We start from the raw sequence: 13,818 nt of genomic DNA, 5'->3' as shown, positions 1-13,818 counted from the left end.
TTTTAGCAAAACCTAGTACTCCAATAATCATTTGAGTCATTTGTCTGTGGTTTGAAATTTGAGTTCATGAGATTTTAACACATTTTGGCTTACAAAATGTCGCAAAATAATCGCCTTATCATAAGATTTATATTATAATTTTTGCAAATTGTTTTGTATATCAATCATATTTAATACTTCTGGACTAAACGGCTGCAGTATACAAACAGGAAAGCAATGGAGCGCGTATTGGTCAAAATAAAAAATTTCAACAAATCTTTGGTAAATTTATGAAAGATTCTCTTCAATACAGAAAACCATTGCACAAATCGGAGCATTCTGTGCATTCAAATTTTAACCCTTCGTTGCATCATGATGGATATTTCTATCAAACCATTCGAAAGGAAAAAATGCACCCAAAACAGGCCTCTGGTCATGGTTTTTTGCCTCTGGCAACTTTTAAAAACATTTAAGAATGAAACGGAACGCACCTAATAAAAAAAAAAGCAAACGTCAACTGTCACATGACAATCAAAATTTGGTCAAGGTTATGTTATGTGTTTTGTTCTAACGGTGCATATAATTATCAAGTTTTTTTATGGTTTTGTCCAAAGAAGTCGTACAAAATATTTACTATGCATAGAAATAGGGTAAGTAATTCGGAAACTGCTATTATTTGTGAAGAAAACATGTAAAATATTACTAAAATAACGTCAAATAGGTATGGTGTAAATTTACATCATTATGCAGTATTGTCATCTGTGAAGTATGGAGAAATTTTGGTTCACATAATTCCAGTTTGTTTACCAATTTTTTTGTTCTTTCAGAATATTTTGACAGATAAAGCCATAGAAGAATATCTAACACAGCTGGAGGATGGTTGGCTGTCGGAAGACGGAATGGAGGCTGAAGATTCTGACGATGATAACTTACCAGATCCTCACTATACAAGAGACGAACCTCTAAGTATATTAGATGATGTAAATGATGATGAAGACTGGCAGGATGTTAATGAAAATGACCCTCCTCTTGTTGAAGAAATGGTGGAAGAACAAGAAAGCCAAAGCAGAGTTCCTTGTGGTGCTATTTTCAGCACATTATTGGACAAAAGAAAACTGATTTGGAAAAAGAGAAACATGGAATTTGATGAGGATAAAATTACATTCTTAGGCAGGTCAGCCTTTCCTATAGAAATATCCCAGCTTGAAACTCCATACCAATGTTTCAAATATTTTTTGGATGATGATTTTATTCAGAAAATTGTTGATCAAACTAATTTATATATCATGCAAAAAGATACCAACAGCAAAATAACTTATACTGCGTTAGATATCAAGAAGTTTTTTGGGATATTATTATTCATGTCTGTGCAAAGATTTCCAAATACCAGATCATATTGGTATCCTGCCTTTGGTTATGGTCCAGTTTTATCCACTATGCCAGTCAACAAATTTGAAAGAATGAAGCTCTCATTGCACTTTCAAAATAATGATGATCACAAACCTGTTGGCCATCCCAATCATGACAGGTTATTTAAAATACGCCCTGTTATTGAGCACCTCAGAGCAAAATTTTCTACTGTACCAATGGAGCAAAGATTATCAGTCGATGAGCAGATGTGTGCCACAAAAGTGGCTCATTTTTTGAAACAATATCTGCCTAATAAACCCCACAAATGGGGGTTTAAATTGTATGTACTGTGTGATTTATCAGGATATGCTCATACATTTGAATTGTATTCAGGACAGGAAAATACAGGAAGACCAGAAGGAGAGCCTGATATAGGAGCCACAGGGAATGTAGTCATTCGTTTGCTAAGAGGCGTGCCAAGATATCAAAATCACATAATTTACTTTGACAATTTTTACACATCATTGCCCCTGGTTCATTATTTAGCCAAGCAAGGAATTCTATCAGTGGGTACTGTACAACAAAATCGGATACCTAACTCAAAATTACCAGACAAAAGGGAGTTTATGAAAAAGTCTGTACCAAGAGGAAGTCATGTCGAAAGAACATCTACATTTGATGGTGTTGATATGTCTTGTGTCACCTGGAAAGACAACAAAATGGTGACACTTTTATCAACATATGTGGGGTCAACACCAGTATCTAGTGTCCCTAGGTATGACAAGGCAAAGAAGGAAAAGGTTGAAATTCCATGTCCAAAAATTGTTTTAGAATACAACAAACATATGGGGGGAGTTGATTTAATGGACAGTTTTTTGGGGAGGTTCCATATTCCTTTGTGGTCGAAAAATGGTATTTACGCATATTCTTTCATCTATTTGATCTTACAGTCATAAATTCTTGGATTATTTACAAAAAAAATGCAATCACTCGAAATATATATTACCAAAAAAGGATATGCTTTCCATGGGACAATTTCGTAATGAATTAGCTCAAGTTTTGTGCTCAATAGGATCCAACACAGAGGTCAGAAGAGGACGTCCTAGTTCCAGCTTTGTGGAAAATGAAATCCAGGCAAAAAAGAAGAGAGGGCCTGCAGTTGTTCCTCCACCAAAAGACCTAAGAATGGATGGCAGTGACCATTGGCCACAAGTTGGCATTTCTCTGCGATGCAAATACCCACATTGTAAAGGCTATTCAACAATAAGCTGTATCAAATGTAAGGTTAACTTATGCCTGAACAAAAACAATAACTGTTTTGTTCATTTTCACCAAAATTGAAGGTATAAATGAAAGGTATTAGTGACTTAATTTATTATTTCAATTTTGTACTAAGTTCATATGTTCATTCTGCATAATGATGGAAGTTTACATCAAACCATTTTTAATAAAAAAAAATACTTCTATAAATCAAAGATTTTTTTAATTATTTTTCCCATTACCTAGAGGTCTAATAGCATGTGTATGTTTTTTTTTACAAAGAAATATTAAATTATGCAATGAAGGGTTAAGACTTTATTTTATAGAATTTCGAGAAATATCGGTATAGATTCCCTAATCGATTGAGTCATTCCGAATATCATAGGCACCAATAAACTCACCTACAATGTTCCCGCATTTTTTGCGGATAAATTTTTATTTTCCTCTGGCTAGTAAGACAAGCAAATACATGCATATACATACATATATTATTAACATTTTAATAATAGTGTAACTTCGTTCTTGCCCCGTCGCAGGCGCTTGGCACTTACCTACCTGGCTGGCCTCAAGGTTCTTTAATTAACTCGCCACATCAAAGAATTGGCTCATTAAAGTTTAACACGATCGCAAAAGTGTTTATTAATTTTAATGATAGCAACACATATACTACTGTCAATACACTCGCGGCACTTACACATTTGCTATGTATATGCAATACATAAGAGCCTACATTCAGCTATAAAAGTGAATGCATCAACCTGAACCTACATATATGCGTATATATATGCATGTATGCTTATATCTGTACACCTGTAATTATTTTCCGGTGCATGAAATATGACTGCGTACATGTACATGTACGAGTATAAGAGCAAACGTTTGAGCTTGTTTTCATTTCGGTGCTCTCAATGAAATATTTCATGTGTACGCCCAATACTGACCATTGAGACTCGCAAAGATTTATGAACACTGCAATTACATTGGGCCACAGTGCTTCTGATGAGTGAATTTTTGCATGTAATTTTGGATATTCGGAAAAAGAGAGAGAAATCATTTTACATCAGCAGCTTCGATGGCACATTAAACGCAGGTATTGTGCTTGAATAGTTCTTAATTTATGGACACAATTAGTGTAGGTGAAGTGATGTATTGCATGATTGGGTTGTCAGTTTGCGGTAGTTGTTTACCCTCATATACTCATATGTACACTTGCGAATATGAAAATAGCAGCACCAAAAAAATATTAGGTTTTTCATAATAATTTTTTCACAATTTTTTTAACCTATGATGTAATAAAAAAGTTTTTTTTTTTATTAATTTGAAATATTATTCTATTCTTTAACTGCACGCATATTTAAATCAATTCTATAACGAAAAACTAAACTTTTTATAACAAAAGGTAGAAGTTTAGGGTTAACATTTAAATGCAGCAGGTCATATAAGTAACGCATCCTGACCAAGTTTATAAAACAATAAAAGAAAAAAAGCATAGACACAGTTTGCAAATACAAAGTTGTAACTAGTATTTAGTTGAAGTTCCAACATTCTTTATTACTTCAACACGGGCTGCATTGAGTTCACCAATGTTTCATCTCTCTGCTTCGGAATCTTCAGCCATGCGGCTTTAACAACTTTCCAAAGTAAGTCATTGTTAATCAGTTTGACAGTTCTTTTTAGGTCCCCTACATTTTCTTTATAGGGGTGAGGTCGTGGGACCGAATCATAACCTCCACGCGTGTGTGTTTAGGATCACTATCCTGCTGCTAGACCCATTTGATTGGCATTTCTTATCTGCAACACGGCAACATAACATTCTTCATTATTTCCTCATAAATAATAGTCTCCATTGTGGCATCAAATTTGTGTATGGGGCCAGTGCCAAAATATTTATTTGGTTTTTTTTTTTTTTGACGTGATAACGTCTTATAAATCGATGTAGCCGGCTGCACGCACCAAAAAATGCGTCGTTATCTTGCTCATGCGGCGTTATCTTGCTCATTAGTCTTTATATTGCTCATTCGTCGTTATCTTGCTCAATGGCCGTTACCTTGCTTGAACTGCAAGCGAGAGCGCGGAACGAACGACAAAGAGCACAATCGGCCCCCGCGTTCGGCAACGTTCGACATCTGGCTCTGTCCTACTTGAGTGAGCATATATATGTATGTATATGTATGTATATGCGCATTTGTATATAAATTGACATATTTGTATTTGCATATGCCTTCTTCCTGTGTGCATGGTAATGAACCATTTCTCTGTTGAGAATAAACGATGATAGGAAAAGTAGGAAATGAAAGGGAGTGTTTCGAGTGTAAAGTGTCTTGAAAAAGTCAAATCGCTGAAGGTGCCTCTTAGTGTTGTTGACTCACTAACGTCTGATGCACAATCGAAATTGAACATATCTTTCATGAATTTGATAAATGTTTCGTAATTTTTCACGTTTGTGTAAATGTAACTCTATTAATTCCATTGCGATTCCATTTACCTCCTTCTCTATATCCATACAAAATATCTATCAAACAAATAAAATTAAAATTTTCTTTTGCAAAACGCAACCATTCAATAAGTATTTTCTTCTGACGTTGTCACGTTAAACTATCGCCAGTAAACTGACTTTACAGACAACCTCTTTTTTTTAATTCATTTCTATATTGCCATCTGTTTTTTAAACATTAAGCGATACTTTTAATTCATTTAAGAGACATTATTAATTTTATGATAAATAATAGTATAGACTAATTTATAATCACATCAAGTTTTTTTTTACACCATCTCTTGAGTCTGGTGAAGGTTCTGGGATTTTTTCTGTGACAATGGATCTTGTGTGCGATTGGAGTCGAGAACTGTTGATGTAGCCTACTTTCTTCTTTCTTCTTTGTGGGTACTTTAAGATCTCGATGGAATTGGGCATATAAAAAGGTGCGTTTGAGATCATTGATTTGCGACTGGAATCTTTGAAGTATTTCGATGTTGGTGCTGCAATGCCCCAAAGTTGCATGCCATATGTCCATATCGGATAGCTGAGTAAAGTGAGAGCTTAATAGCGAGAAAAAACATAAGAATTTCGATGTGGTAACCAATATAGGCTTCTGGGTTTTATTCCTAGAGCCTTCCGTTGGTGAAAATATGGGTATTCCATGAAGGTTTGCTATCGAGAAGCACGCCGAGATATTTTGTGACGTTAGTTTGTGGGATAATTGTATTATTGAGCTTAAAAGGTGGGTAAGTTTTTCGATTTAGTGTGGAAGTGACTTGGGAAGTTCTTGTCTCGTTTGGCTTAATACGCCATTCTTTCAACCAATGACTTATTTTCCAATACCTTTCTGTAGTTTTTGGGAGGCTACATGGGGGTGGGGGTCAATCGTGAGTACGGAAGTGTCATATGTGAACGTTCCGACTGTTGTTTCTTCAAAAGCTGGCAGATCGTGTGTATATATCAAGTATATGGGTAGTCGGATGGGGCCCAAGAAACTGCCTTGGAGTACACCAGCTGAGCTTTCACGTAGTTCCGACTGTTCTTCGCCTTGATAAAGAATGTTTGACAAAGAAGTATCAATTTTCTGGTAGGACTTAATAAATATGTAATAATTTATTGGAGGAGTATATTTTACTTTATAGAGTAATGCCAAACGCGTCAAAGACTTGAGATATATCGAGAAAAGCCGCTGTGCAATATTTTTTGTTCAAATGATTCGTATACACTGTTTATAGGTCTATGGACTTGTGCGATGGTACTCTGTTTTTTCCTGAAACCGAATCGGTCATTTGGGATTATATTTCGGTCTTCAATTATAGGCATAATTCTTTTGGGAAAAAGGGATTCCATTATTTTTAAAGCAATAGGCAATAGACTGATAGGCCGATATGATTCGACTTGCTTTTTCCTGGTGAGAGGATTATTTTTACTTGAGCTACTTTCCATTGAGGTGGAACAAAACCAGATAATATAATAGAGCCCTTCTTCTGAGATTTCTTTTAGTATGATACTTCTCCTGTTATGAGGTCTTATTCCGATCTTTCTTCTTTTAAGTTTTTTTATCCCTTCCTTAACTTGAATTTTTTTATTGGTGTGTCCATCTGGTGCGTGTGTTCTAGGGTATCTTTTACTCTTTGAGCAGTACTTGGATAGGGTTCGATTTCATGTGGGCAGAACACTCGGGTTAAGTGATGAGCAAATGTGTTTGCTTTCTCAAGATCTGCTTTAGCCTATTTGTTAGTTTCCTTTTTAATGGATGATTGTGCTAGGGTTGGCCTTTTTAAATTTCTTGTTGCTTTCGATAGAGAGTAGTCAGTGGCAGAGGTTGCATCAAGTTTTCCATAATATGAGAAGCATCCCAATACCATTATTTAATCCAGCCTCCCTTTATCTTCCATGTCCAATCATGTCGGAAAGATTTAAGTGCACCTCTTTTTATATTTGTATGACTAACTTCATGGGATTCTCTTTGGGGCACCTTACAAACCTGCGATCGTCTAGCAGGGAAGTTTTTCATTTTCTTTCTCCCTTTTCCTTCTTTCTCAAAAATGTAGTTGCATTTGAAAACATTTTTACTGAACATGAAAGAATATTTTGTATTTCTCTGTAAGACCTTTCATCTGCTTTCAATTTCTGAAACTGCTTTCGTTGCTCTGTGATGCAATGATTCACTCGGCTCACCTAAGTCCAAATATAAGAAATATATGCGTGAAAAAAATTAAAAAAAAAATTAATTATAAAAAATGTACTTTCGAGTAAATCTGAGGTAAATCTTATTAATATTCCTTTTACAACCTTAAAAACCTGAAGGCACTGCTAACCCAATGTTGCTCTTAAAAACGTAACGATGCCAATACACATACATATACACATCTGTAACCCTTAACCTTTTGCAGATATCTGAGATTGAAATTTTCTTTTATACCATTTATAGGAAAAAAAGAAATTATATATATATATAATTGGCGCGTACACCCTTTATGGGTATTTGGCCGAGCTCCTCCTCATATTTGTGGTGTGCGTCTGATGTTGTTCCACAAAAATAAATTACTTCACCTAATTTTTTAAGGTTATTGCTATTTTCATGCTCACAGCTGTATGTATACACACATATGTAATAGACGTAGGCACACTTGTGTTGATTTATGTAGGTAAGTATTTCTTAAATAAATTTACATTTTTTAAATAATTTCTTTTGATCTTATAGTCCTTAGATGTTCAATGTTTCACCTAAAAGTTACAACAAAAGTTTTTTTTTTGTCTGATGCTGCGTGCAATTGAACGTGAAATGTGTGGTTTTTATGGCACTCAGCGCCTTCTAAGTACGATTTCATATGAGCCCATTTAGAGTTTTGCTCTTAATATGGAATAAGATCATCTCACTCCCACTAACACTCTCACTCCCTCATTATAATGAAAACGAATAGTAATACAATCTCAAAAATATTAACATTTATATTTTGAAAACAACCAAATCTATACCTCGTTTGATTTTGGGACTGTTCTGGGGTCCCGAGGTGCCGGATTTTAGAAATTCCCGAAAACCCTAAATATGTTCATCTCTACTTGCATACTAAAATGTCTAGAACCAAAAAATTACTTGATTCAGCAATGTACCAATACTATAAGTAAAAATTTACATATCTGAATGTTGATACATATCCATTTGACGCTAACCAAACCCACCTTCCATGAAACAGTCATTTTCAAAAAAACAAAGTATGCAATATTTCTGTCTAAGGGGAGATAAATACAGTGAGGATGGCCCTACATGGATTGTGTTGATGTCCTCGTTAATTACATTCAATAACAGATTAATATGATATTTGCCATTTATTATCTATAAGTACTCGTACATAGAATATTTGTGGTAATGGGTCGGCTAATTTAGGCAAAATTTTATATATCCAAATAAATCTTGGAAAGCCTAAAAAAATTATAGCTCCATATCGTCATCATCATATCATTCTATCGCGAAAGGAGCTTGGCAGTGGGACCCAACCGCAATCGCCTATAATTGCGAATAATTTATATTTTTATTTGCTTTAGTATGTACGCGTGTCAAATTCTGAAGCGGATACATAAATGTGCCAAAATCGATGTAACTCAGTATACCCAAACATAGGCATATCAATATATGAGTATAAAACACACTAATATACATACTTATCCCTTAGAATAGCAACTCCTTCTCATTTAACCCAACTGCTTCATAGTCGTAAAATCTTACTCATAAAGCGTAAACTTTTAATTTTTTCATAATTTATTCAGGGGGCAAAACTTTTAAATAGTAATTAAGTGCTGCCTCTAAAGTAATCATAAATATTAATTCATGCGAAAAGGCGGATGCAAACTCAATTCAAAGCATACTAAATGTATAGAATGAATTGATGATGTGGAACTGAAATAGCAAATTTAAGTAGCAAGCTTTCTATAAGAAAATATGTGATATCGTTTTCGTTCATTTATGCTGTTGGGGTAGAAAAAAATACTGAATATGAATGCAAGAAAAGGTTATGCCAACTTAATGTTAATTCAAAAGCCTTTTATAGTAATTATGTTAAAGCGAGGTTAACCGCTATTGCACGTGTACTCTTCCTAGTGGCACGGAAACTGGAGCAAGCATTTTTGATGCTCTGAATTTAAGTAATAATTTTTAATGGTTCTTAAAAGGTATTTGCTCGCGCATTTTATCAAAATGAGAATGTAGACCTTAAGTGGCCTTTAAGCATTAACAGATTGTTAAACATATAGCGGAAGCGCTACAATCATGAGCTTGAAAGACTATAGATGCACTCGAATGTAACAACCACAATAAGGATCAACAGACTGAGATGAGCAGGTCACTTGTAGTATTTCGGGTTAATACTGATTAACCACCCCACAAATAATCTTCGGTAAGCGCAAGATACAGAGAAGAAGGGGCCGCCCGTCGCTCAGATGGATTGACGGCGTAGGTGAAGACACAGTTTTTTTTTATTTCGGGAATGAAGGACGCAGGCAAGAAACCGAGACTACAGCAGACGAAAATCCGATGAGGCTATCCAGCCAACAATCATGATGATGTTTGTTAAAGAAGTCTACAGTTATATTTAAATAAAAAGATATTAGGTACTCGTTTTTAAACTATTTGCTGATTCTTTTAACGTATAAAATCGAAAAATTTGATTTCAACTGGAACTCTACACCATTTTATGTTACGTATACGCTCCGCCCCGCATGTTAAACATTGAATTGTTGTTTCCAACGCCGGCCGTTGTAGCCGAGTGGGTGCGTGCAATACAACCTTACAATGGGTTCGGAGATGAAGCCCATTATGGGCATGAAACAATCATTTATTAAAAAAAATATGTAATGGTGGTCACCCTTTGGCAGACTTTGGGCCTCATCCATTACATTTCTGCCATGAAAAGGCTATGCATAAAAAGCTATCTGTCGCACGTTAGCGGATGTGGATTCTTTAAAGTACTTTTCTGTCATGCAAAGAACTGTACACGTAGTTAATGTTATTATAAGGAAGTGTGCTGTTGGTGCCTCTACTTGTGCAACAACATCAAGAGACATACCATTAACATTAACACTCTTAGGAAAAGTTGGTATATTTTATAAATTTAAAGATTGCTCGTATATAAAAAAAATAACTTGCGCACCTTCCTGATGGATGGCGTTTTTTTTTTTTAGTTTTTGGTCATACCAGAATCGAGTGAAGAATCGAGTGAGTATTCCTATTTTAATTTTTACACAGAAGAAATATATTGACTTTATTTTAGATTCATAGTAATTTCATATGGAAATATTATTTGAAATAATAGCTATATTAGCCAATACGCTGCTACGTTCCAATAAATAAAGTAAAAACCACTAATTAGAAAAATATCAAACAAAATTGTTTTTATTTATCTTACTTATGTATACACTAATACCTCGCTTTGCGTCGTTTCGAAGTTGCGTCGCTGCTTAATTAGTACTAATTTTCACTGCGCGTCATTAAAGGAAGGGCGCTGCTGGTAAAATTACTAAATATAAACAATAAAAAATCATTTAAAAACTATGTATGTATTTAGAAGTTATTACCTTCAAGGAACATTTAAACTCGTTTGGACAAGATAAGCCTTCCATGTTAGAGTTTCGGAAAAATTTCAACATTATGAAAGCCATAGAAATTATTTCCGATTCGTGGGAGGAGGTTAAACCTTCTTGCATGAATGGTATTTGGCGCAAAATATGGCCTGAATGTGTTCACCGAATATGCGCCGCCTCAGAAGTTGACGGTACACCAGCTGTTCGTCATGAAATTCCTAATTTAGTTAGAGAGTCTAATTTTGATGGTATGGAGGAGACTGACATAAATGAATTGCTAACCTCGCACAACCAAGAATTCTCTAATAAAAAACTATTGCAACTGGAATTCCAATTTGCTAATGAAGAAGATTACAGTGATCGTTAAAAATAAATCTCCAAAGAACAAAATTTAACCTCTAAACAATCATTCTGAAGCGATGTGTTTGATTGACGAAACTATGGAGATCTCCTTTTAAAAACGATCCTGACAGAGGAATGAGTTTTAAAGTGTCCCAGGCGGTAGCTACGAATATCAGTTGCGAAAATTTATTTTATGCTGAAAAAAAAAGCTGTGAGCAAACATTGGACCAATTTTGTGTGAAAGAAAGCCGACTTACTACAACAGCCACTATGGATACATAAATTATAATTTTGTTCTTCATAAATTAATTGAATAGTTTATTTTTTTTTTTTTTTAATTGAATACGTTTTTGTTTTTTTTTTTTGTTTTATGTTTGTATATAATAAAATTTTATATTATTTTTAAATGTTTACTTTGTTCAATTTTATTTTTAAAAAGTAGTATTTTCGTAACCCTAGAAACTATCTTCGATCTTTACATAGTTTGCTATAGAAAATCTTAATTCACTTTGAGTCGTTTCAATTTGTGTTGTTTTTTTTTTGGAACGTCACCACAACGCCGACGGCCGCCGTAGCCGAATGGGTTGGTGCGTGACTACCATGCAGAATTCACAGAGAGAACGTAGGTTCGAATCTCGGTGAAACACCAAAATTAAGAAAAACATTTTTCTAATAGCGGCAGGCAATGGCAAACCTCCGAGTGTATTTCTGCCATGAAAAAGCTCCTCATAAAAATATCTGCCGTTCGGAGTCGGCTTGAAACTGTAGTGGAACAACATCAAGACGCACACCACAATTAGGAGGAGGAGCTCGGCTAAACACCCAAAAAGAGTGTACGCGCCAATTATCTATATATGGTTGGTGTACATCTCAACCAATAGTATGAACAATATCCTTCGCCTTCCCGTTTAAGGCATTGAATAGATGAGCAATTTATCTGGAGTATCAATTCTACAATAAGCTATTTGGCCATTGAAGATGCTAAAGTTTTTTAAGTTCATTCCAACCTTATATAAAGATTGTTTTAGGAGTTTATTTTTAATCCAATTAAACTTAATTGGAATACATAGAATCAACACATTATCTCCTTTCCAAAGAATTTAAAAATACATGATTTTTTATGTAAAAGTATAATTTTGTGTTTCTTGGCAGGTAATGGAGTACCTCCAAGTGTATTTTTGTCATCAAAAATCTCTTCATAAAAAACCATCTGCCGTTTGGAGGTGGCATGAAACTGTATGGAGCGACCACTCGTAGAGAAACAACGCAACCCACAAGTTGGAGGAGGAATTCGCTCAAATACCCAATAAAAAGGTGTAAGTCCAGATTATAGATATAAAGAATATATACCATACAAATAACACCCAAATTATCAAAAGTCTTCAATTCTATATCGTCCCCTTAGTATTAAAATAGCCTATAAATTTTTTGATGTTTTGAGAAAATGAATTTCAAACTTTTTGTCGAAAGTAGCCTTCACTCAAATTTCGTTATGTCTGTAAATATTTATTATTTTTTAACTGACGTTTTGACCCACTTTGTGGAACTAGAATTTGACAAAATTTTTACCACATATAAAATCGACGATGGAGAATCCAAAAATTCAATAAAAAAATAATAGTATATGAGCACATAGGCTATTGTTATACTAAGGGGACGATATATAATTATAACCCTCGGCTTTTGTTTTAGTTCATTTATTCAATTTTTTCAGTCAATCTACATTTTCCAAAAAAACTTCTTCAAAACTATTTGCGAAGTAAAGCTCTTTTCAACCTTTTTTATTTAACCACAGATATTAGTTTGGACAAACAGAAATCCATTGTTTTCCCGGTAGACACTGTAGTGATCGAGATCTCATAAAGTATCGACAACAAGTAAAAATTTAAGGTTAATGCACGTTGTCAAGGTGGCACTTCACATTAAAAAAATTATTTTGCTGTTTTTTGTTTAACAATGAAAGTCAACAAAGAGAAAATTTGGTTCGCTTTACAATTTTTTTCAATGAAGGTATTTTCCCCTTCCCCTTTCCCCAAGCCAGGTCGCTGAAATTGTAAATGCTGTTTATGCTGTCGATTCTGTAACAGCTAATTGCGTGCAATTTTGGTTTGATCAATTGCGTTCAAGCATTTTCGATGTAAAAGAAAATGTCGGTAATGTCGAGAATGTCAATAGAATCATAGAAATAATCGAAATTGACCGGAATGTTAGTAATCGTAGCATCGCTAAAGATCAGCCGTAAAGCAGTTTTAAACCATTTATGCAAAATATTTACTCGCAAGCAATGGATTTCTTTTTACCCAAGCTAATATTTTAAGCTGATACTTGAAAGTCGATGCTGGTCGAATGATAAAATGAAGTTCAAATTAGGAAGAAATACGTACACGTTTTATTTTTCTAAACTATACTAAGCGCCAAACATTTATGTAGTTACAAAGAATTTAGTAATAAAGATAAAATAAAAGACTTGGCAAATAGTTCCAAAGTGGCAGATTGGCATCTCGATGGTGCAGCCATACGTTTTCAGCTAAATAAAGTGACTAGCTCTGTATATGTAACAGTATTGTAATACTTGACTAGGCTGAATAATTTAATTCAGTATAATTTGAATTTGATTTCATTTATTAAAAGGATAGTAGCTTAATTGAAATTCCCTTGAATATAAAGTCTTGAGTATGAATAATGTGAAGCCACAGCATTTATGTAATATTAAATGCATATGTTTGTATATAACAGCACTCTCTTACATAAATAAACATGACAAATTCGTGTTGCGCTAACAAAAAAAACAGCAAATATTTTGTAACTAATTCAAAAGCAAAATTCAGAGA

At 34.3% G+C, this 13,818-nt stretch overlaps 1 protein-coding gene across 1 annotated transcript; it reads left to right on the top strand.

The window, feature by feature from the left end:
• Nucleotides 1-409: 409 nt before the first annotated feature.
• Nucleotides 410-13,229, top strand: LOC128867036 (piggyBac transposable element-derived protein 4-like). Its single transcript, XM_054108128.1, has 4 exons — nt 410-629; nt 701-745; nt 807-2,212; nt 13,025-13,229. Exons 1-4 carry the CDS (start codon nt 504-506, stop codon nt 13,227-13,229), a joined length of 1,782 nt encoding a protein of 593 aa, XP_053964103.1. The 5' UTR covers nt 410-503.
• Nucleotides 13,230-13,818: the final 589 nt, after the last annotated feature.

The sequence above is a fragment of the Anastrepha ludens genome, chromosome 6, assembly GCF_028408465.1.
Source record: "Anastrepha ludens isolate Willacy chromosome 6, idAnaLude1.1, whole genome shotgun sequence".
NCBI classification, from domain to species: domain Eukaryota; kingdom Metazoa; phylum Arthropoda; class Insecta; order Diptera; family Tephritidae; genus Anastrepha; species Anastrepha ludens.
The sequence above is the reverse complement of the archived record's forward strand: the minus strand, read 5'-3'. Positions and strand labels throughout refer to the sequence as shown.